The sequence below is a fragment of the Salvelinus sp. IW2-2015 genome, linkage group LG18, assembly GCF_002910315.2.
Source record: "Salvelinus sp. IW2-2015 linkage group LG18, ASM291031v2, whole genome shotgun sequence".
NCBI classification, from domain to species: domain Eukaryota; kingdom Metazoa; phylum Chordata; class Actinopteri; order Salmoniformes; family Salmonidae; genus Salvelinus; species Salvelinus sp. IW2-2015.
The window spans coordinates 11,150,222-11,175,687 of NC_036858.1; the positions used below are offsets into that span (position 1 = coordinate 11,150,222).

The window sequence follows — 25,466 nt, forward strand, 5'->3', positions numbered from 1 at the left end:
CACACATTCATACTTTTGTACGGGAGTTCTTGCTAGATCCTGATCCATCAGTGTTCTTGTGGGAGAAACAAAAATGATGACACCAACTAAAAACATTAGCATCTTTGTTCTATTCACAAGGACAGAAGCTAGAAATAGACATCACTCATAGTGGTCTGTAATGAACATGTGAGGATGCATAAATTGGTCAAAATCCTGTCAAACTTGAAATGTGTGTTTCTGTGTATCTGCGTTACATGAGTGTGTATGTATGTGTGTGTGTGTGTATGAATCTGTATGTGTAAGCATATTTGTGTGTGTGTGTGTTTGTGTATGCATTTGAGTGTGTGTGTGTGTTTCCACGTGTCTATGCGTGTGTCCATCTCACCTCTTCAGCAGCTGACTGATCACCTGCTGCTGCTGCTGCCTCTTAATGTCCCCCTGCATCCTCACTGAGACCCAGCTCACTACCTCCTCCTCGTCCTCCTCGTCATCCTCCTCCTCTTCCTCCTCTCCTTCCACCTCCTCCTCCTCCCCACTCGTTCTCTCATAGGGACAGACACCCAGGGGGCTGCTGCCTGTACCCGACGTGCTTTTCACACTACGGTTACTCCCAAACGCTGAGTCGGCGTCTTCCTGCTCAGCCAATAGCACCTCATCGATGTCGGTCTCGTGGTAGCAGCGCAGGGGCACGGCGTCCAGGTCCGTCTCCGAGTACTTGAGGGTCCTCCGGATGATGCCCGTCTTTGGCGACTCCCCCGCCGCCGCTGGAGTCACCAGCTCCACCTCCACGTGCTGCACCTCGTGATTGGCTGAGATGAGGGGGAGGGAGGTGGGGGAGGTGGGGGATTCACTGGACTGGCCACTGGGAGGAGCTGTGGAGGGTTCGATGGTACCTGCCATGATGGAACAGAGGAAGCAGTTGATATCACCGAAAAAGTACAGAAAACTCCTGCGCTACCATGCTAATGTTAATGTTGTTGTTATTGGTTGCTGAACACCGACCTATGTGCGTGTTTTGAACACGTGCTATGATACGTTTCATGCATCACTTGAATCACATCTACAGTATAGTGTCTATCCTGTGGGAACAGTTAAAGGGTCATAGACAGAGATAAATACTATATATAGCTCTATGCGTGGTATGGGTGGTAAATATGCTCTCACTTTTCTCCCCCCTGCTGGCAGCCTCCTCAGCGGGTGTCCCAAATAGGAACTCCCACTTGGCACGAGCTATCCTCTGGGAGTGGAGGGAGGGGCCTGGGACTGCAGTGCCACTGTCCGTCTGGAACACACACGCAGACATGTACACATGGCAAATTTAACAAAATACAAGATACATTTAGTTAACATTAATATCTTTAAATTAATATTTGAATGCATATACACTCCCCTACGTATTTATTTTGATAGTGAAGCTAAAACTTTTAATTAGGCTCAATACTCCATATGAGGCAACAGTACATAATGTCACCTTTTAGTTGAGGGTATTTTCATACATATCTGCTTTACCATTAAGACATTTTGACAAATTCACTTATATGTGTTTTAAAGTAGTCATCCAAAATGACAAATCCAAAATGCTGGAGAATATAGACAAATTAAAAGTTTTAACTTCACTGTACAAATAAATATGTAGGGCAGTGTAAGAAGAGAAATGTCTCACCTGTATCCCTGAAGTGGCAGCCCCTGTCTCGTTGCTCTGGTGGCTGGACTGACTGGACTCTGGGGACACACATTCCCTTTCACCTAGGCTGCCCGTCACCCCGCTGGAGCTGCGCGACGAGGACCCCGCTATCCCAATTTGCTCCCCCCCTCGAGGCTCCTCCACCCTCAGCAGGCTTGGCTGCTGCCCTTGTCCCGAAACCTCCTCCCCTTCCCCATCCCCATCCAGGCCCTCGTCCTCCTCTGGGGAGTCCAGCACCACAGGGCCCAGCAGCAGAACCTCCCTCCTCCTCTGCTCAGCCCTCTTCTGCTGGGCCGTGCTCAAGGGCTGCTGACCGGGTCCAGGTCCATGTCTGGGGCTGGACCTGGAGCTGCTGCTCTCCTCCCCTACCAGGTGGCTCCAGGGCTGCCTGGAAGTCCAGCTGACAGGGGCTTCTTCCACACTCTGGCGTATGTAGAGCCTACGGGCCAGCTCGGCACTGTCCCCCCTGTCGAAGCAGGACAAGTCGGCTCTCCTGTCCGGCTCAAAGGACCAGAAATCTCCAGTGTATTGAGGGGGCTGACAGCGGTGCAGCGTGGGGCTGTCGGTGACTCTGAGCTGGGCTCTCAGCAGCCTGGGGTCCCTCAGAGGGGAGCTGGTCTCGGCTGGTGGAAGAAATGGACGGAGGAAGCGTGAAGGCAGGGCTGGGGACACTCCTCCACCCACTACTGCGTCTGATAGGATGGAGCTCTGACCCAGAGCCTGCCCTCCTCCGCGCTGTGTCCCATGATTGGTTAGTGTTGGAGAGTTTGTGTCCTGTGTGCGTGACGATGGTAAAGAGTTTCCAGTCTGGTGAGAGTCAGTGTCGTTCGATGCTGGTGTGTGTAGGCCGTGTAAAGGGATGTTCATCTTAACTTTCTGATGCTGCAAATGTTGCAGATGTGCTTTTGGGACAGAACTGTTGGCTTCTCTGGACATACATCCACAGTTGAGGCTCTCTACTTCGTCTAAAGTGCTGTGCAATGTCAATGAGTTCCTCCTTACCTCTGCTAAAATAGAGGACACTTTAGTAGCCTCCTCAGCTAGCCTCCGGGCCACTTCAGGGCTGTTGGATGGGGAGGAGGGTTTGCTACCACTTAGCTGGTTCAGTACAGTTCCCACCCCTAGTTTATTGCTAAGTTGGAGAATGGTCCCTTGAGGGGAGGAACTGCTGTTACAGGGCTTGTGTACTTGTCTCTGGGTGGCTGGACTCCCTATGATAGCTTTGTCCTGACGTTCCCATTGGTGTGGGCTCTGGGCCTTGGGCCCCATACACAACCTGGGTCTCGAGTTAGGAGACATACCCAGAGCGGCCTGGCTAGCATGAGACGAAAGCTGGTCGGAGGCTGGGCTCCTGGGTAATGGCCCGCAAATGGCCCGGTTTCTATCTGTGTCCATGTCGTGATTATTGGGGAGATTATTGCAGGCGCTGTGGCGTTGGATAGGAGAGCCGCCTGCCCAGGACAGGCAACGGGCCTGCTGGTTGTGGCGGGAGCACCTGGGACTCTGCTCGAGCCCATGGAGGATCTTACTCCTGTGCAGGGGGGAACCAAACCCAAACTCTTCCAGGGCAAGCTGGGTGGCTGCCCTGCCAACGGGATCCAAGACGGGGTGGCGGTGGCTGGGGGAGACTGACGGTTGCTGTTGTTGCTGGATACACCCTGGGGGACGAAACGCTAGTTTGGGACTGGAGCTGCAGGAGGAGCCAGGACTACCCAACCAGATGGGGTCGCTGAGTCTCTTCCGGGGGTAGGAAGGTGGGGACGACCTCTCCTCCCTAGACCTCCTCTCACAGGCAGAGTTCTGTGGGCTCTCCACTGTCTTGACGTTAGCCTTCTCAATGTAGCTGAAGGTGACCACCGAGCGTTTGGCATTTCCCCCCACCCCCTGCCCTTTGGAGGAGGGTTTGTGGGGGGTGGTGGTCCTCCCATTTCTGGAAAAGGCTGGGGAATGGTTCAGTGCTGCTGGTAAACTCTGCCGCTTGGAGATGCTAGGCGACTGGTTGCCATTGCCTTGGTGGAGCTGGAAGCTCACTGTGTGTCTGGAGGGAGACTGGGTGTGAGTGAAGTTATGGGCTAGGCGGTGCGTTGGAGCTTTGGTAGGAGTCTGACATTTTGTCTGGCAGGTTAGCTTGGACAAAAGCCCAGCTGGCCCATCCTGTGCTGAGGCTGAGTTACTCCCAGTCCCAGGACCCTCCACTCCTCCCCCCAAGCCCCCCTTCCCATCCTGCTCCGGGGCTGACCTTACCTCCACGTACAGATGAAGGACTTTTCCAGACTGGGACATGACCTCACACTCGAGGCCAGGAAGAGAGCGCGAGTGATACAGAAGACAGAGACTGGCCTCCTCTCCTTTTACTAGGGTTTTGTTTGTTTATCTGTTGATGGGGGTGTCACTGTATTTTTAGGACATATTCCTTCCTACTCAGTAAGACTAAGGACATTATGGGCAAACAGAGGACAAACAGGCCCTTAGGACGCCTCCAGCAGATATTTAGTCACCATACCTGTGAGAGAGGGGGGGAGGGAGGGAGGGAGAGAGAAGCTGTAGTGAGAAGTCAAACAGCTTTTCCTCAGATAACCTAGAAAGGTAATCCATAATCCGTATAGAATGCTGTACACTTCAACAGACATAGAGGTGTACTACACACAATCACTTCCAATCATCCAATCTAGACTTTACAGCTTTGAGATAATTGTCTTAATCAACAACAAAGGAAAGCTGCTTTCCCTGATGACTAAATGCCAACCTTCTGGCTCTCTATCGGTTTAACACAGTGTGTTACATGCCCTAGTGATTGAGAATTACATTTTATCCTGATTGGCTGTTAGAATGACCATCACAGTATCTATTCTGACAAGACACTTCAAGGAGTCTCAGTTTAGGAAGCTTTAAGCTGTAGGAAATGAAGACTTGGCTTTCTTTAGAGGAATCCATTAGACAATGATGCAGTGGGAAGGAGACTGAGGACTTTTGGCATTGCTTCCCGATATGGCATATCTTTAGTCAAATAAGCGGTGTATTCGAACCTGCCATCACCCTCTTCAATCTCACATAGCTCATATCTGTCAAACGTCTGGAATTCCCTCACAAGTCACATATGGAAATGTTTTCTTCTTCAAAACATGTCATAACAAAGATCTGTCAGTGTATGTCAGCATGTCACACACCAAGCTGTCCCTCTTTCATCACAAAAGTCTGAACACATTCAAAAAAAAAAATGTAAACCAAGACTAGCCATATTTAACTATTTGCTGAACAAAATGCTTCCAGTTAAGAAATACCTGCTGTCCAACCATCAAAAGTGTTTCCCCGTGTTGCTATGAGGAGCTGCACAGAAACAAGGAGGAACTCAAGTGGAAGAGGGGGACAGATTGGAGCTAAGGCTAGCCTTACGGTAACAGTAGGAGAAAGCGTGTGCATCGGTGGGGGTCAAATAGGACTTAACAGAACAAAGAGAATGTGTTTAAGACTTGGCATCACACCACACGCACACGCACACGCGCACGCGCACACGCACACGCACACGCACACGCACACGCACACGCACACGCACCACGCACACGCACACACACACACACACACACACACACACACACACACACACACACACAACACACAAGACACATAGCCTTTTACAAAGACTACTCCTCTATGCCTGCTTACCCCCCTTCTCTGACCCCTACCTCCCTCCACATCAGTTTCATTCCATGCTTAGAGTGCCTTTTCGGTAGTGTAATTATGGCATAAAAAAACTATTTATACTTTTAACATTATGTCATAAAGAGCACATGTTCAACTTCATAACAAACACGTTTTCCTAACTCAAGAGGTTAAATTAAGAAACATGACATTAAACTGACAATTAAAAAGTGACAGGGTTGACCATAACAGGGTTGACAATTTCAGCTTAAATCAGCCATAACTCCCCTTGTGACAGGAGGAATGGAAGCTTGTTGTGCGCAACAAGGAGGGACAATGAAATACAAGCCTAGCAAAACATTTGAACTTGTCAAAACATTTCTAGCCTATCTATCTATGGGTAACAGCGTTGGCACGTTATCCTCGACTCACTCAGTTTTCAACCACAAAACACCAGGAAATTACCATAAAGACTAGAACCAGCTGACCTGCTTTTACAATATGATTTGACAAGCCTATTAGATGTACAATATTTCTTTTGAAAAAAATGACTTTAAAAATGAATAGTTTCACCATATTAAAACGAGAGTTCAGTTCACGTAACAGGGTTGACCTTAAACCTTGGGTACAAATGTAAATGAATCACTCATCGCATGAAATAAACTATCATCGTCAGAAATGACTTTGTCAAAGCGACAAAATAACTAGGGCTTTACGATGATGGTGAAACCTTGGAGAAATTTACATTTAAGTCATTTAGCAGACGCTCTTATCCAGAGCGACTTACAAATTGGAAAGTTCATACATATTCATCCTGGTCCCCCCGTGGGGAATGAACCCACAACCCTGGCGTTGCAAACGCCATGCTCTACCAACTGAGCCACACGGGACCAATGTTGGGGTTAAGTGGGTCGGACAAACATGAGACATGCCAAAACTTGGATTTTCTGAGAAAACAACACATTTATTTGAATGAAAATACACTACTATTGGAATTTTAGCTTAGTTAGTTTAGTTAGACTGTAGATGTATGTGATCCTATTGTTAAATTACGTGTTTAATCTCATAATAAAATGCACTCACATTTTTTTAAACCCTTATTTAACTAGGCAAGTCAGTTAAGAACAAATTCTTATTTACAATGACAGCCTAGGAACAGTGGGTTAACTGCCTTGTTCAGGGGCAGAACAACAGATTTTTACCTTGTCAGCTCGGAGATTCGATCTAGCAACCTTTACTGTTACTGGCCCAACGCTCTAACCACTAGGCTACATGCCACCCTACATAACGTCTCAAGAACATAAAATGCCCTCTATTCGTGGAACGACCCATCGCGCATTCATTCAGCGGAGCTAGCGCCAACTCACAGGCAATGTAGACGCCTTGATGAGGCTTTTATACAATTTGTTACCGGAGTTTTACAGCAGTGGGCCCCATGAGGTCTCATTGTCTAAATGGTGTCAACAGGAAGATAATCTCCTTAACCAATGTCATAAACGTGACAGCCACTCCTGTTCCTGGTAGCAATGATCTCACCTCAGAGAGCTACTGGCTGATGAACCACAACTATCAGTTATGTTTGTAGCTGTCAAGGCCGTCAGCTGAAAGACGACACCGGGCCGTATTGATTTTGGAGGCTGATGAGCCTCAACTTCATTGACGCCCTACTATCCACTACCACGTCGGCCCAGACAGGACTGTGAGGGAGAAAAAGACAGAAAGAGACAGAGGAAGAGAGGACGAAAAATCTGTGTAAACGACAGGGAGAGAGGAAGTGGCAGGAAGACAAAGTGATCAGAGTTGAGATTTACAGGAAGTAGCCTGCGGTAACGGACTTACATAGGGCTTAGGTAAGCAACACTTACCGACTAGCACCCAGATGCCATGGAACAGAGTTAAGGGACATATTGTCCTCCTCCTCGTCTATCCTTAGTACCGGTGGTATACATGCTGCAGTGCCACCTTTGAATGCCCTGCTCACTGAGAGTTGGCCAAGTTGGCATGCAGGCTGGCGGGATACGGGCGCTCTCCAGTCACAAACACACACACACCGGTCTGCTGCGCCAAGAGTCCCAATGGAGCGAGATCATTACCACTAGCCAGCTGCCATGTGGTTACTGATTTACTGTTGACTTGGACTTAAAGGAAAAGTTGTATTAACATTTCTTTCCTTCTTAATGCGTTTCAGCCAATCAGTTGTGTTGTGACAAGGTAGGGTTGGTATACAGATGATAGCCCTATTTGGTAAAAGACCAAGTCCATATTATGGCAAGAACAGCTCAAATAAGGAAAGAGAAACGACAGTCCCATCGTTACTTTAAGACATGAACGTCAGTCAATACGGGAACATTTCAAGAACTTTGAACGTTTCTTCAAGTGCAGTCGCAAAAACCATCAAGGGCTATGATGAAACTGGCTCTCATGAGGAATGCCACAGGAAAGGAAGACCATAAGTTACCTCTGCTGCAGAGGGTAAGTTCATTAGAGTTACCAGCCTCAGAACTTGCAGCCCAAATAAATGCTTCATGGAGTTCAAGTAACAGACACATCTCAACATCAACTGTTCAGAGGAGACTGCGTGAATCAGGCCTTCGTGGTCGAATTGCTGCAAAGAAACCACTATTAAAGGACACCAATAAGAAGAAGAGACTTGGACATTAGACCGGTGGAAATCTGTCCTTTGGTCTGATGAGTCCAAATTTGAGATTTGGTGTCTTTGTGTGTCTTTGTGAGAAGCAGAGTAGGTGAATGGATGATCGCATGTGTGGTTCCCAACATGAAGCATGGAGGAGGAGGTGTGATGGTGTGGGGGTGCTTTGCTGGTGACACTGCAGTGATTTATTTAGAATTCAAGGCACACTTAACCAGCATGGCTGTTGGAAAAGCATTCCAGGTGAAGCTGGTTGAGAGAATGCCAAGAGTGTGCAAAGCTGTCATCAAGGCAAAAGGTGGCTACTTTGAAGAATCTCAAATATAAAATATATTTTGATTTGTTTAACACTTTTTTGGTTGCTACATGATCCCATATGTGTTATTTCATAGTGTTGATGTCTTCACTATTATTCTACAATGTAGAAAATAGTAAAAATAAAGAAAAACCCTTGAATGAGTAGGTGTGTCCAAACTTTTGACAGGTACTGTAATTACTGTGACTTATATAATAGAATCAGATATAGGATGAGAATGCCATGGTCAAATCAGACGTAAGTCAGAAACTCCTGAATCTTATCAGAGATACTGATTGTCTGATGTCCTTGGGTTGTATGGATTTCTCCTCCATTTCTGCTCTCCATGACAACCCAAGGAGCTTCTCCATTCGTGACTCTATGAGGCTTGTTACAGAAGGACAGACACAAAGCACAGAGGACGGACACACACCAGGCGAATTTGACACCCCTCCAGCAATCAGTGCAAGGGGGCTCAGGGTATGTGTGTGCGTATGTGTGTGTTTGAGTCAAATCACACAGATAATTAAACCCCAGTGAGCACAGAGAGCTAATATTAGGCTGCAGGGAAACGACGGTGTGAGCGTGCTAATATTAGCCACAAGCTTGCTGACCGTCTTAAGCAGGCAGCTATGATTTCAGCAGCATGACAGCAAGCTTCGCAGTGTTGTGACGCCTCAAAGCCAGGAGAGAAGAAAAGTTTTGTAGTCCCTTCATGTGTGAGGAATACGGTCATAGCAAAGACATGACTCTGGCAATTCTATCTATACTCTCCTACTCCCATTGATTGAATGTTGACAGCATGGATTCCTTGGGATAGTATGACCGCCGGTCATTGTTCACTGTATGTCTCACACATATCTGAAGCAGACGCTTAGTAAGGAGCTGTCGCTCCTACAATACACTACAAACTCAATGAACCTCCAATATGCTGTACTGAATTAACAGTGCCGAGAAGCTTACTAACAAGGCTGATGTAATATGAGAGTTGTACCGTACTGTACGTAGCTGCCCTTAACATTTAAAATATGACTCTGGTTGGAACAGAGACAAAGCCATCTCTCTCTCTCTCGTCTCTCTCGTCTCTCTCTCGTCTCTCTCTCTCTCTCTCTCGTCTCTTTCTCTCTCTCTCTCAACTTTCTTCCAAGAGGGACTGAGACAGAGACAAAGATGAAGGTGCGCTGACTCATACAGGCGGCACAAAGGGAAAGAGAGAGAGAGTCTGTCTGTCTGTCTGTCTGTCTGTCTGTCTGTCTGTCTGTCTGTCTGTCTGTCTGTCTGTGCATGTCAGAGAGGGAGAGAGAGAGAGAGAGAGAGAGAGAGAGAGAGAGAGAGAGAGAGAGAGAGAGATGGAGAAGAAAAGAGGTGTTTTCCATCAGTACTCACTAGTGGAATGGTATGAAGTGGTACATGACCTTGTGTCAGGTAAAGATCTATTCCTCACTGCTTTTGTGACTTTTTAAAGAAACAATGACGAATGACATAGCAAAAGCATTTCAGGAGAAAAACAGCATGTGACGAAGACACACCTCAATATTTTGTTTTCTAGTAAACATCCCTTTATCTCAAGCTCTTTCTGGGCCAGCAGCACATTGTTCAGTTTAAGACAAGGAGGCTTATGTGTCCATCCATTTATTGACTAATGGAGCATCAGTGTTATTAACAGGAGGGTCACATGTATTTTATTAGTGGCTGTAGGGTGAAGGTAGGAGTGAAAACGCATATTTGAATCTACTTGACAACTCTGATCAAATGCTCTCAATTGTTCTTCCTCTCTTTGAACCACAGAGACAGTCTCTAAGCCAGCTCATGTTTGAGAAAGAAAACCCAGTCCTTGGAGACATTACCAACACAGGAGAGAAAACATCTCAGTGCTAAGTCCTAAACTGTCCTAAACTGAACCAGTTGTCAGGACTCGATGAGAACCAATTAATACAAGGGCTATTTTGTTTTCAATTAGCACTGTTTTCCAGTGAAGTATCTGGTTGGCCCCACTATCTGAGAGAACAGAGTTAACATGCGCTACATTGATGAAGGGACTGAAGCTACTGGCTCTGATAAAGGGAAGGAGACTGTCAGCGTCTGAGCATTATTTTCCTACTGAGAGCCAAAGCAAAGATTCCAGACGCCTCATTTAGATAAACCACATAGGCCTACAGTAAGTTCTCCAATACTGACCTGTATATTTTTAACCATCACACAGGCACAGGCACAGGCACAGGCACAGGCACAGGCACAGGCACAGGCACAGGCACAGGCACAGGCACAGGCACAGGCACCGGCACAGGCACACGCACACACACAACTATAGTAGTACTGGGTTTTGAATTACGATACACTGAAAAAATAAATATCAAGTGTTTGATGCATTGCACTTATGCAAAATCCTGCTCAGTTCTTCTGTAAAGTACATATATGTGGGACAGAAAAACTACTTGAAAGTGCTTACATTGACATGCCCTCATATTCTAAGTATACACTAACATTGACACACCCCCATGCATACATATTTACTCACAAATGCTCTCTCTCACGCATGCACGAACGCACACACACACCCCTCGCAGGCAAACCACACACTCAAACAGGCTTACTTTCCCATGCTCTGACTAATCCTCATCTCTTCAGTTAGTCATTATAATTACACCCAAATATTAGATACAGTACACACCTTCATCCTCTGTCAAAGCCTTCTGTTATCTTGGTGAAGCTTTATCGTGATCGACCACACAGTGCAGAAACAGCAGAGGGAGAAGCAGCAACTGCAGCCTCACACATATAGCCAGCCGAATCTCCTCTCCTGCCTCCCTGCCTCTCTTCTCTTCCCTCCTTCTCTATCACCTCTTCTTCTCCCCTCAGCATGCTCATCCACAGTGGATTTACACCTCCCACACGGACTTCTTAGTCCGTCTTCTCTCCTTCCTTCTTGCCCTCTTTCCTTCCTTCCTTACCCGGCTGCAGCATGCAGTAGATGCATAGACCTGCCCAACTACTCCAGGCTGCTGCTATACTGGCCAGCCTCCCCCTGCAGGCAACGCTGCCTCAGACCACACCCACTAACCACCCCACTAACCAATCAGCACACTCAAACCGGCTGGCCCTCCCACTCTGCCTCACACACCATGTGTGGAGTAGTTTGTGGTGGTGTAAACGGTCGAAGTGAGTGTGGTGGTGGGTACAGGAGTTTTAGGGTTGATTTCTAGGCACAAAGGGCACTAGGACAGAAGGGAAGTGTGACATGATAGAGTTTAGGAGGGAGTTGGCAGATGGGAGAGGAACAACAATATATAGCCAAACCCTGACCAATGCTGCTACTGTAGTGCAGTGCATTCGGAAAGTATTCAGACCCCTTGACTTTTCCACATTTTGTTACGTTACAGCCTTATTCTAAAATTGATTTAAAAAAAATCCTCATCAATCTACACACAATGCCCCATAATCATAAAGCAAAAACAGGTTTTTAGATTTTGTAGCAAAATTAAATATTACATTTAGGTAAATATTCAGACCCTTTACTCAGTACTTTGTTGAAGAACCTTTGGCAGCGATTACAGCCTCGAGTCTTCTTGGGTATGACGCTACAAGCTTGGCACACTGGTATTTGGGGAGTTTCTCCCATTCTTCTCTGCAGATCCTCTCAAGCTCTGTCAGGTTGGATGGGGAGCGTTGCTGCACAGCTATTTTCATGTCTTTCCAGAGATGTTTGATCGGGTTCAAGGCTCTGGCTGGGCCACTCAAGGATATTCAGAGACTTGTCCCGAAGCCACTTCTGCTTTGTCTTGGCTGTGTGCTTAGGGTTGTTATCCTGTTGGAAGATGAACCTTCACCCCAGTCTGAGGTCCTGAGTGCTCTGGAGTAGGTTTCATCATGGATCTCCATGTACTTTGCTCCATTCATCTTTCCCTCTCCCTGTCCCTGCCGCAGAAAAACATCCCTACATCATGATGCTGCCACCACCATGCATCACCATAGGGATAGCCAAAGAGCCAAAGAGTTCCATCTTGATTTCATCAGACCAGAGAATCTTGTTTCTCATGGTCTGAGAGTCTTTAGATGCCTTTTGGAAAACTCCAAGCGGGCTGTCATGTGCCTTTTACTGAGGAGTGGCTTCTGTCTGGCTAATTGGTGGAGTGCTGCAGAGATGGTTGTCCTTTTGGAAGATTCTCCCATCTCCACAGAGGAACTCTGGAGCTCTGTCAGAGTGACCATCGGGTTCTTGGTCACCTCCCTGACCAAGGTCCTTGTCCCACGATTGCTTAGTTTGGCCGGGCGGCCAGCTCTAGGAAGAGTCTTGGTGGTTCCAAATTCTTCCATTGAAGAAGGATGGAGGCCACTGTGTTCTTGGAGACCTTCAATGCAAAAAACTGTTGGCATCCTTTCCCAGATCGGTGCCTCGACACAATCGTGTCTTGGAGCTCTACGGACAATTCCTTCGACCTCATGGCTTGGTTTTTGCTCTGACATGCATTGTCAAATGTGGGAGCTTACAGTGGGGCAAAAAAGTATTTAGTCAGCCACCAATTGTGCAAGTTCTCCCACTTAAAAAGATGAGAGAGGCCTGTAATTCTCATCATAGGTACACTTCAACTATGACAGACAAAATGAGAGAAAAAAATCCAGAAAATCACATTGTAGGATTTTAATGAATTTATTTGCAAATTTTGGTGGAAAATAAGTATTTGGTCAATAACAAAAGTTTATCTCAATACTTTTTTATATACCCTTTGTTGGCAATGACAGAGGTCAAACGTTTTCTGTAAGTCTTCACAAGGTTTTCACACACTGTTGCTGGTATTTTGGCCCATTCCTCTAGAGCAGTGATGTTTTGGGGCTGTTGCTGGGCAACACGGACTTTCAACTCCCTCCAAAGATTTTCTATGGGGTTGAGATCTGGAGACTGGCTAGGCCACTCCAGGACCTTGAAATGCTTCTTACGAAGCCACTCCTTCGTTGCCCGGGCGGTGTGTTTGGGATCATTGCCATGCTGAAAGACCCAGCCACGTTTCATCTTCAATGCCCTTGCTGATGGAAGGAGGTTTTCACTCAAAATCTCACGATACATGGCCCCATTCATTCTGTCCTTTACACGGATCAGTCGTCCTGGTCCCTTTGCAGAAAAACAGCCCCAAAGCATGATGTTTCCACCCCCATGCTTCACAGTAGGGATGGTGTTCTTTGGATGCAACTCAGCATTCTTTGTCCTCCAAACACGACGAGTTGAGTTTTTACCAAAAAGTTATATTTTGGTTTCATGTGACCATATGAAATTCTCCCAATCTTCTTCTGGATCATCCAAATGCTCTCTAGCAAACTTCAGACGGGCCTGGACATGTACTGGCTTAAGCAGGGGGACACGTCTGGCACTGCAGGATTTGAGTCCCTGGCGGCGTAGTGTGTTACTGATGGTAGGCTTTGTTACTTTGGTCTCAGCTCTCTGCAGGTCATTCACTAGGTCCCCCCGTGTGGTTCTGTGATTTTTGCTCACCGTTCTTGTGATCATTTTGACCCCACGGGGTGAGATCTGTCTCTTATACACATCTAGATGTGTATAAGAGACAGCAGGTCTTCCATTTCCTAATAATTGCTCCCACAGTTGATTTCTTCAAACCAAGCTGCTTACCTATTGCAGATTCAGTCTTCCCAGCCTGGTGCAGGTCTACAATTTTGTTTCTGGTGTCCTTTGACAGCTCTATGGTCTTGGCCATAGTGGAGTTTGGAGTGTGACTGTTTGAGGTTGTGGACAGGTGTCTTTTATACTGATAACAAGTTCAAACAGGTGCCATTAATACAGGTAACGAGTGGAGGACAGAGGAGTCTCTTAAAGAAGGTCTGTGAGAGCCAGAAATCTTGCTTGTTTGTAGGTGACCAAATACTTATTTTCCACCATAATTTGCAAATAAATTCATTAAAAATCCTACAARGTGATTTTCTGGATTTTTTTTTCTCATTTTGTCTGTCATAGTTGAAGTGTACCTATGATGAAAATTACAGGCCTCTCTCCTCTTTTTAAGTGGGAGAACTTGCACAATTGGTGGCTGACTAAATACTTTTTTGCCCCACTGTATATAAACAGGTGTGTGCCTTTCCAAATCATGCCTAATCAATTGAATTTACCACAGGTGAACTCCAATCAAGTTGTAGAAACATCTCAAGAATGATCAATGGAAACAGGATGCACCTGAGCTCAATTTCGAGTCTCATAGCAAAGGGTCTGAACACTTATGTAAATAAGGTATTTGTGTTTTTTTAATTATAAATTTGCCCAGATTTTGAAAAACCTGTTTTAACTTTGTCATTATGGGGTATTGTGTGTAGATTGATGAGGAAAAACATTATTTTAATCAATTTTAGAACAAGGCTGTAACGTAACAAAATGTGGAAAAGTCAAGGGGTCTGAATAATTTCCGAAAGCACTGTATATAATACTCACCACACACATACACACACACGTCTGAACATGTACTTGAATAAACAAATCATAACTAACCTTCAGCATGAGCTGTAGGTTTAGGGTTAATATAGCCATATGTACAATGCATAGGCAACATGAATAATGTAAACGTATCACGCAATGAATATGGGTGGATTAATAATTCAAAGAAATATTAAATCTTGTTCCTCTTATAACGATCAATAAAATGTGTTATGAAACCTTCTGTATTTGGCAAAGTGGTATTGATAAACCCCTATGGACCACACGTGCTTATCAAACTATGACCTATTAGATAACCAGAGATATTCGCATCCATGAGTTTCAAGATGAAACTGTAGGAAGATCTGAGTACTATGAAGGAACAGACAGAGATCAGCCTGAGAGGACCTACAAAAGCTAACCAAAAAGCTAAGCTTTGCTTCGAGCACCTTTGTGACTCAAAGTTCCATTGAAACTGACATAATTTGAAGTCCTAAATCATTTTAAATGATATCCCTATAATTGTGATATTGAGAGAGATATCCCAAAGACGACAAAATCAGGATTTGAGATATCGGACTGKGCAGTCATGTCTTGTTACATCCGGAGTGACAGTTGCGAGATCCTGCTGCGAGATCCTGCTGTGAAGTCTTAAAGCATTCTCAGATGCTCAGAACAGCACAGAGAAAAAGATTACGGCACACTTTTCAGTCTTATGAAATATTAAAGAGCATCGCTGGTAGCTTTAAATAAAAGAGGAAACCTATATTTTTCAGTGCCTTTCCATCCTGTGTGAAGTGTGCTTATACATTTCCTGTCATGTGGTGTGACAATCTCTAATGTATACCACATGACAACAGAACAGTGACGATCAATGAAAATCACCTCTTTTTGCTCWTCTTCTATAAAAGACTGATGCTCAGTGGTGTAGTGGTGCTGGAGAAGTGGGTATACTCTAATTTAGCCAAATATTTCCCATACGGCACAAAGGAAAGGCGCCCTGTGTAAAAAATAAAAAAATGATATGACAAGATTCAGTGACATAGATTCTGAATGACGTAAAATGACAAATCCCATATTGGTCTTTCACAGTCAGGCCAACCCAACCTTAATTCAAGTGCACAGGCGCCTAGCACTGTTGTTTGGTTATCAGTGTTTCTGTAGCACATGAGATGGAGTTTGCGAAACAAATGGCCACTGGATTGATACAAACAATCATGATATCATTACGCCAGGTAGGCATATGCTACTTTGTAGCTAGTTAACATTTAATTGAGAAGACGGTTAGGCCTACCAGAAGGCTATTATCATCTCTCTCTTTTTCCTGTTCCTTCCTTGTTTGAAACCTGGAAGTTTCACTTCATATTATGAGGCATGCACTCTAAAAKTTAGGGGTTCAACAAGGGTTCTTCTAAGATCCTCAAAGTTCTTTGAAGAACCTTAGGGATCTTGGCACTGAAAATTGCCCCCAAAAGGTTCTTCCAAGAACACCCCAGAAYGTGGGGTTAATCGAGGAACCTCCTTAGTTGGTGGGGGTTCTTGCAGGAACCTAACTGCCCAACTGAAACGTTTGGATTTTCATTTGAAAGGACAGCAGGTGCAGTCCTACTTAACTGAAAAATGTAAAGATCTCAATTTAAGATAAGGTTTGTCTCTTGTATGATCTAAATGTGTATTGTTTTATGATGATACCATCTCTCTTTTCGTATTTGTGCAAATCTTTCTAAAACAGAAAAATGGATATCAATCAACAGAGGTAATAATATGTAGGCTATAAGAATATGTTGAAGACTAGCTGTATTGGGTGCAGATGACTGAACTGCTCACTTTTGTGTCTGTGTCTGCAGGTATACAGACGAGGAGGCATGTCAATTGGTATTGGTATGTTATGCAGATCACATGTACCATCCTCCTCCCTTGCCTCTTCCATAGGCCTCTATATTATGGACAAGGTATGTGTATGAAAACCATTATCCAAACAATTTTTTCTATCCACACTTACCACAAAAAAACAAGGTATGAATACAGCCGTGTGCATGTTTTGTTAATCATCTGTATAATAAATGTTTTGGGGATTCACAGACTTCACCTCTGATGAATATAGCAGGAAACCTGTTCGATCACCATGCACTGCAAAATCATTCTGGCTATGGATACGGAGAACATCAACACATTAACATCAACACACCAGAGGATATACCCATTAGACTTGGGGCTCTGCTGGGAGTTTACCTCATATTTAGATTTTTTTATTCTGCTTTGCCAATAAAATCAGAATAAACACTGACAACTAAAATATTGTGTTATTGTTTTAATTGTTATGAGTATTAATAATAATAGTAGGGGGGGTAGTTAAAAAATGTACCCCTAAAGGTTCTTCAAAAGGTTCTTCGAGGATCCATTAAAAGGGGTTCCCCCACAGTTGAAATTTGAAGAACCCCTACAGGATACTCCAGGAACCTTTTCTTTTTACCTTGTTTTAAAGTAGCCTATAGCCAAAATCCCACCATAGAAATGTGGATGCAATTATTTTATAAAGACTTCCTCATATGTGTTCTCCTGTTCTATTGGTTTTCTTTCAACTTTATTTCATTGTTTAGCAGCCAAAGGCATTATCCTAGTCATATTAGCACCCTTGATAGTTGTTGCATCTTTAGATCTACCCTCTTTCAAACGTTTTAATGGATATTTGCATCTCTGTCCATGCAACCACTCACATGTGCAGTGCACAGTTTAGAATTGTGTTTTCCCGCAAATTACATTTTGGAACATTCACACGTAGGCCTGCTGCCGTGTACAAAAATTGTAAGAAATAATCGCTTATCAACATTTTTTAACTAAACATTCTGATCTGTTCCATCAGCCTTATTAATTGATACGACGTATACCAGCGTATACCATCCACTACACCACTGCTGATGCTCCTGTCTGCTTGTATGCTGGAGTTCACAGTGTGGTCTGGTTAGAGATAAACAGATGGATGGACGGATGGATGGATGGGCAGGTAGACAGGCAGTAGGCAGACAGGACTGGACAAACAGACATAACAACAGACAGACAGGCGTAACAACAACAGACAGACAGACGTAACAACAACAGACAGACAGACAGACAGACAGACACAAAGGACTGTCTAGGCAGGTTGTCTGTCTGACAGGACGAGCCACCAGTAGCAGACGCTGCCGAGCTTGATAACACGGGACAGCCCTGATGAACAATAGACGGGTGAAGAGGAGAAGCCGTAACTTGCCTCTCCTCTAACAGCCTTGGACAATCCAAAAACATGTCCTTTCCTTCTGTCAACACAGCCACCCCCCCCAGAACACACCTTTAGTGTGATGACATCGGGACTGCCAGGGAAAGCCTTTGCCCGCAGTCAAGTGAAAATGATTACCAGTCACAATAGGGGAGTGCTGCAGGGCAGCTGGCCACCTCTCTACCCATGACCTCCAATGGAACCTTGGAGCTGCCAGCTCATTTATTCCAATGTACCCTGGCCTATCATCACATTTGTAGCTCTACTCCTGTGTCACTGTCTGCAGCCAATGTGTTCCCCTGGACACTGTTGGATATGGGGGCTATTTGGCGGGAAACAGTATCTTGTCCTCTCAGAAGACAGGAAATGGAACTTGGAAACATAAACCTAAGCTTTCTATTCATGAATAAGTAGCTTTCAGGATTTGAAGACATGTACCTCTGCCTGATTCATGACACTCTAAATGTCAGACGTTTTGCGTCCAGGATTCTCGTCTTGCAACAGATTGGTGTCGCCTGTCTTGGCAACAGACAACCGCAAAAGGATAAACATGATGACATTAGTTGCACAATCACACGGCGTCACTCAAAGCAGGGCATCCTCATAACAGACATCAGAATTCATAGGGTCCTGTCAACTATCACAACAACAGCCCGAGCTATCTCTGCAGACTGCACCAAAACACACCACTGAAGCCAGCTTTTACCTTTGAGCAGTGTCAGCACTCGCACTCCAGAAGGCAAATGCATGCGGAGGGGGTTTAAATACATTGAAGCTTAAACTGCCTTGCTATAGCCCACTGTAAAAAGAAAGAGTTTCAAACAAATAATGTTAAGGCCAATCAAACTTTAGGATTATCTTGATTGCTTCCACAGCTGTGGCAATTTGGCTCGTCTTCCACAGTCTCCTGTACAAAGACCAAAAATGTCACTGTTTTTGTGGGGGTACTGAAATAAATGTTGGTGAATGTCATAATGGGACAAGTAGGGTTGCAAAGGGAGGGTATATTACTGGAAACTTTTGAAATTTACCAGTCAACTTCCAGGATTTTGGTATCTTTCAAGGATTTTATGTAATCTATCACGAGACATCTAGTGGCCCTTTTCAAGTTTCAAGATTCAAGATTTTAAGGTCACATGCACGAGTACAGTGAAATGCCTTTCTTGGGTCCTTCCGATTATCATAGGTGTCTGTAATTATCTGTCTGTAATTATCTCTGGCCCTCTGTGTGGCCTTATCACATTTAACATATATGAAATAATTACAAAAGATGATTTTAAAACAAAAAATAGAATGACAAAGCTGTAAAACGTTATCCTAAATATAAACCATCAACGTAGTGAATACCATTGGTGTTGAATATGAGGGTTTCAGCATGAAATATCCTTTATATATTGTTTTCTACAACCGTTTATTTTCTTTACTATGTCAATATGTATTTGTTGTCAATGTTTTGGTGTCAAACTGGTGGTAGTTGTGAAAAAAGTCAATAGTTGGAAGAGTTGCAGAGTTAATTGAAAATAATGCCATTGTTGATTAGATGCTTTTTTTCATTAATTAGGCTATTTTCTCTTGAACCATATGGTCTATCTACTATAAACTCATGAACAATATGGACACAGATATAATACATTTATACTATATATTAWTTTTTTTAAATMAAGTTATTCAAGTGTAAATTACCAAAATTACTGAAGATTCCGGTAACTTTGGTAAATTACCGGTAACTTTGCAACCCTAAGTGACTAGTTAGTAACGCCCGAACACTTTCATGTGAATGGAGTTAGTTCCTCTCTATCAATCTTTCAAAAATGTTTTGGAGAAGTATACTATTTGGCTTATCTTGCGAAAGATCAAGAATCGATTGTATTGATGATGATCATAGCTGGACAGACTGTGGCTAAAAAGGGATGCTTAAGAGGTAAAATACTTTTGGACATCAATGCCTCAATTGGCATTAGAAGTATGAGCCAACTAGGTGAAGAATCTGTTGATGTGCCCTTGAGCAAGGCACTTAACCTTAATTGCTCCTGTAAGTCGCTCTTGATAAGAGTGTCTTCTAAATGACTAAAATGTAATGTACGCCGACATGTAGGGTGACATAAATTTGGCTATCACACAGGACTCTCCAAAGGACAGTCCTGCGTGACTATCAAAGAACAGACTACAAAATCAATTCCTGGCAATGAAATAGCTCTAAACAAATATCTCACACATGCCAATACACAGCTCTAAACAAAGCAGCAGAGGAGGCATTTCGGTTCTAACAACAACAACAGAGTGGCTCTTTAACAGGTTTTAGTTTCATTAATCGCACAGGGAATACAGGTTACTGCAAAGCCCTCCATCTGCAGCAAAGCCAAGATAGCTCCACAGATTGTGCTAATTCTGTCCCTCATGATAGAGAAAGCAGCAGGAATGTGAAATGCTAATGCGTGCCATAATCGCAGTCTCCAAATGGTAACCGCCCTCTTTAGTGCCAGCAGCACCACCCCCATACAATGTGCTATAGCTTGTTCGGTTTAACTGTATTGACCATGGTTTTGATTGTATTTTGATTATATTTATATGCATTTTGTATGTATTCTGTAAATGTAAAGACTATCTGAAGATTAGCCTGATGATAGGCTAAAAGCAATCCAAATAAACAGCAACAACAATATTGACCTGTTCAATAACTCTTACATCCACCTGTTTAAAATTAGCAGCACGGTCTGGAACCTCTTTGTGGGATGAATATGACTCCACAATCTATGAGCTCCTTAGCCATCCAATGATTTCAAATGGAAAACACAATAACACAAAGTGATGGAAAAGACAAAGGGATAAAGGTTAGTGAGAATGAGTGAGAAACAGTGGGTGTTTCTCAATATGCATACTACCGTCCTGCACACTCTCATGCTCCAAGTACATTATCCGAGGATGTTCTCTTGAGTACGTTCTTGTGAGGACTAGCGCATGGAAAACGCATAAAACATTACATTTGAGAAGCACTCGCACTCCTCCTACTGTATTACCTCACGCTGTATCTCCCCATTCACTGAACCTTCTTCCAGCCAGGACAATGGCAACAATAGAGACGAAACAAGAAATAGACAAAGCAAACATTTTACTTCATAATTATCAGCTAGATATGTGAATCGTTGTAATCTAGCTAGCCAGAAAGCAGGTGGACAGGCAAAAACTATTTAATGAAGGTACAGTTGATGTCAATTATTCATGCTAACAATCATTTGTGGCTATCAGGCTAGCTAACAGTAGTAACTAGCCAGTTAGCTCTATTGAAAATGTGAATAATTTTTTGTATGTGGTTGCATCATATTTCTTTGCATACTTTCCGTTGAAGCTTGCATCTATGCATGCTTCAAAATATGTACAAACGGAGTGCGCATTCGAGAAGTGCCCTCCGGGCTCCGTTTCGCATACTTTGATTTGTACTCATACGCCGACCCTCCCGTGCTCCAAATTGTGTGCTCAGAGCACAGTAGTATGCATTTTTGTGTGGGAAGAAAACAAATTGAAAATGTGTGAGGAAGACGAAATAATCTCTCAAGCTTGATCAGTCACCAATGGTCTGTTTTCTCAGCCTGTCTAACAGCGTGAGATAGAGAGGTCAGCAGACAATCACATCCTCTGTTACACCGAGAATCGATTGGGTTCCTGGAGACGGTTAGTGCTGCCATCCATTTCATCCCAGCTCTAGAACATATGTTATCAGGGCATGATGTTGGATGCAATCTGTGGTGGATCATTTTTCACAGCTATTATGTTCCTGCATTGTTTGCAAATCAAACCCCCAGTACGCAATAGACAAATCATTTTAAGATATACAGTGCAACTGCCCAATTTAGTTTTTAACCTGGGCCTTACCCTATATAGGATGTTTTTCAATTTGTGTTCAATATGTGATCAATAAACCACCAGATTGAGATTGATTTTATCCTGTCAGATACTAGTTCGTCTACATTTATCCTGTCAGATACTAGTTTTTCTACATAAGAGTGTTAATGCATTCACCGCATTTAACCCCCAAATAGTGTAGTTATTCCCTCCGCAAGCAATCAAACAAGCGAAATGTCAGTATAGAGTTGCAATTCAACAGCTCAGACACGAGTCATATGTGGCAGGGTCTACAGACAATCACGTACTACAAAAAGAAAACCAGCCACGTCACGGACACCGACGTCTTGCTTCCAGACAAACTAAACACCTTCTTTGCCCGCTTTAAGGATAATACAGTGCCACCGATGCGGCCCGCTACCAAGGACTGTGGGATCTCCTTCTCCATGGCCGACGTGAGTAAGACATTTAAACGCGTTAACTCTCGCAAGGCTGCCGGCTAAGACGGCATCCCTAGCCGTGTCCTCAGAGCATGCGCAGACCAGCTGGCTGGTGTGTTTACGGACATATTCAATCTCTCCCTATCCCAGTCTGCTGTCCCCACATGCTTCAAGATGGCCACCATTTTTCCTGTACCCAAGAAGGCAAAGGTAACAGAACTAAATAACTATCGCCCCATAGCACTCACTTCTGTCATCATGAAGTGCTTTGAGAGACTAGTCAAGGATCATATCACCTCCACCTTACCTGTCACCCTAGACCCACTTCAATTTGCGTACCGCCCCAATAGATCTACAGACGATGCAATCGCCATCACACTGCACTCTGCCCTATCCCACCTGGACAAGAGGAATACCTATGTAAGAATGCTGTTCATTGACTACAGCTCAGCATTCAACACCATAGTACCTTCCAAGCTCGTTAAGCTTGAAGCCCTGTGTCTCAATCCCGCCCTGTGCAATTGGGTGCTGGACTTCCTGATGGGCCGCCCCAGGTGGTGAAGGTAGGAAGCAACATCTCCACTTCACTGATCCTCAACACTGGGGCCCCACAAAGGTGCGTGCTCAGCCCCCTCCTGTACTCCCTGTTCACCCATGACTGCTCGCCTCCAACTCAATCATCAAGTTTGCAGACGACACAACAGTAGTGGGCTTGATTACCAACAATGACGAGACATTCTATAGGCAGGAGGTGAGGGCCCTCGGAGTGTGGTGTCAGGAAAACAACCTCTCACTCAACGTCAACAAAACAAAGGAGATGATCGTGGACTTCAGGAAACAGCAGAGGGTGCAACCCCCTATCCACATCGACGGGACAGCAGTGGAGAAGATGTAAAGTTTTAAGTTCCTCGGCTTACACATCACAGACAAACTGAAATGGTCCACCCGAACAGACAGTGTGGTAAAGAAGGTGCAACAGCGCCTCTTCAACCTCAGGAGGCTGAAGAAATTTGGCTTATCACCTAAAGCCCTCACAGATGCACAATTGAGAGCATCCTGTCGGGCTGCATCACCGCCTGGTACGGCAACTGCACCGCCCATAACCGCAGGGCTCTCCAGAGGGTGGTGTGGTCTGCACAACGGATCACTGGGGGCAAACTACCTGCCCTCCAGGACACCTACAGCACCCGATGTCACAGGAAGGCCAAAAAGATCATCAAGGACAACAACCACCCGAGCCACTGCCTGTTCACCCCACTATCATCCAGAAGGCGAGGTCAGTACAGGTGCATCAAAGCTGGGACCGAGAGACTGAAAAATAGCTTCTATCTCAAGGCTATCAGACTTTTAAACAGCCATCACTAACACAGGGAGGCTGCTGCCTACATAAATGGATTACTAGTCACTTTAATAATGTTTACATATCTTGCATTACTGATCGCATATGTATATACTGTATTTTATACCATCTATTGCATCTTGCCTATGCTGCACGGTCATTGCTCATCCATATATTTATATGTATATATTCTTATTCCCTTCCTTTACTTAGATTTGTGTGTATTAGGTAGTTGTTGTGGAATTATTAGATTACTTGTTAGATATTGCTACACTGTCGGAACTAGAAGCACAAGCATTTCGCTACACTCACAATAACATCTGCTAACCATGTGTATGTGACCAATAAAATTGGATTTGATTTGATTTGATTCAATGAGGTATAACCATTCAACTGAAGTTTTTGCCGCAGGTTTGCAGGGATAATATGGCCTCTTGTACATCTGAAATCTATGGATACTGGTTAACTGCTGAGCAATTTATTTTGTAGGGAAATGCAATGGCAAGCAGAACTGCAAAGATAATGAAGAAGATCTGTGTGTGTGTATGTGTGGGTGTGTGTGTGTGTGCGTGTGCGTGTGCGTGTGCGTGTCCGTGTGTGTACACGGTACTGTGTCTATAGGTGGGCCGTTCCACGAAATAAGTGCCTTTTTTCGTTGCTGTTTTTTAAGTAGAATTTGTGAACAAATATTGGATTTTAAAAGCCTGTATTATTAAATGAAGTACCCTTTAATATAGACCATATGGACATTTCAATAAATCTGATTTGTAATATGAATAAAGTCTTGCTAAAGTGCCAAAATTCAGCATTTTGACATGTTTTTCTGTGTATCCTCTGTGAATTCTAGGAATATTTAAACCCACTTAACCACACATTTCTCCAAGTTTTCACCATCATTGTAAAGGCATAGCTATTTTTTGTTGTTGTTGACGAAGCCATTTCTGAAGATGATTATTTATTTCATGTTATTAGTGCTTCATTTTATCATCAAAAACCCCTGTACCTAATTTTTAGGTCAACCCTGTTACGTGAACTGAACTCTCGTTTTAATATGGTGAAACTATTCCTTTAAAACAAATGTAAAGAGACATTGAACAACTTATAGTTAAATCATAGTGTAAAAGCAGGTGAGCTGGTTCTACTCTTTTTGGCCATTTTATGGTGGAAAACTGAGCTGGTAGAACATAACATGTCAACCCGGTTAACCATAGATAGACAGGCTAGAAATGTTTTAACAATTTCAATGTTTTAACAATATCAATGTTTTAGTGAAGCTTGCATTCAATTGCCCCTCCCTGCTGACACAACAAGCGTCCATTCCCCCTGTCACAATGGGATTTATAGCTGATGAAGTCGTCAACCCTGTTATGGTCAACCCTGTTACTTTATTAGGCACTTAATAGGCACTTACTTTAGTAACCTCCTAAAATGGGATAATGTGTTTTTTAGTTGATTATGACCGAATGTTAAAATTAGCTGAAAGAAAATACATTTTTCTAACAAGTTACACTACTCAAAAGGCACCTAATTGTTGGAACAACCCAGGTATGTAGGAGGTGAGGAGGACAATAACATTGTGAATACAGTGATACAGTTGTCATGTGACAGAGCAAGAGCAAGAGCGAGGAGCCTGGTGGGAGAACCCAGGGAAAGCTGCAACCTGGTCTCAGAGCATTTCGTATCATTCTGTATGTAAATCCAAGACACTCCATTCTGTAAGTTTCTCTAGATAAGTTGCATTTGCAAAATATTTAAAGAAACTGAAAAACATATATCAAGCAAATATTTGTATATTCCACAAGTATTATCAGATTAACTATTTTGTACAGGTAATTATCAGACTCAAGTTACAAATGCTGGTAAACACTCAAATACATTTAGTTTAAAAACATCACAAAAGTAGTGCACTGGGCCTTTACTAGTCCTGTA

At 43.9% G+C, this 25,466-nt stretch overlaps 2 protein-coding genes across 2 annotated transcripts in view; both read right to left on the bottom strand.

Annotated features, from left to right (window-relative positions):
* LOC111977346 (PH and SEC7 domain-containing protein 1-like) overlaps positions 1-792 on the bottom strand; it is a 56,970-nt gene extending 56,178 nt beyond the window's left edge. The window contains exon 1 of the mRNA XM_024006727.2: positions 368-792. Within this exon, the coding sequence (XP_023862495.1) occupies positions 368-426 (59 nt within the window). The 5' untranslated portion in view covers positions 427-792. The remainder of the gene's footprint in view (positions 1-367) is intronic.
* On the bottom strand, positions 470-3,949 carry LOC111977599 (uncharacterized). Its single transcript, XM_070448384.1, has 4 exons — positions 1,646-3,949; positions 1,147-1,264; positions 591-875; positions 470-525 (listed from the first exon to the last, which is right to left on the bottom strand). The coding sequence occupies exons 1-4, from the start codon at positions 3,947-3,949 to the stop codon at positions 470-472; spliced, it is 2,763 nt and encodes a 920-aa protein (XP_070304485.1).
* Positions 3,950-25,466: the final 21,517 nt, after the last annotated feature.

Bases quoted from the DNA above. Each gene is read 5' to 3' on its own strand.
- LOC111977599 (XM_070448384.1), bottom strand. From the start codon at position 3,949: ATGTCCCAGTCTGGAAAAGTCCTTCATCTGTACGTGGAGGTAAGGTCA. The intron at 1,265-1,645 runs GTGAGACATTTC...TGTGTGTTCCAG, and splicing joins CTGCCACTTCAGGGATACAG to ACGGACAGTGGCACTGCAGT. The intron at 526-590 runs GTAACCGTAGTG...TGTCCCTATGAG, and splicing joins CGCCGACTCAGCGTTTGGGA to AGAACGAGTGGGGAGGAGGA.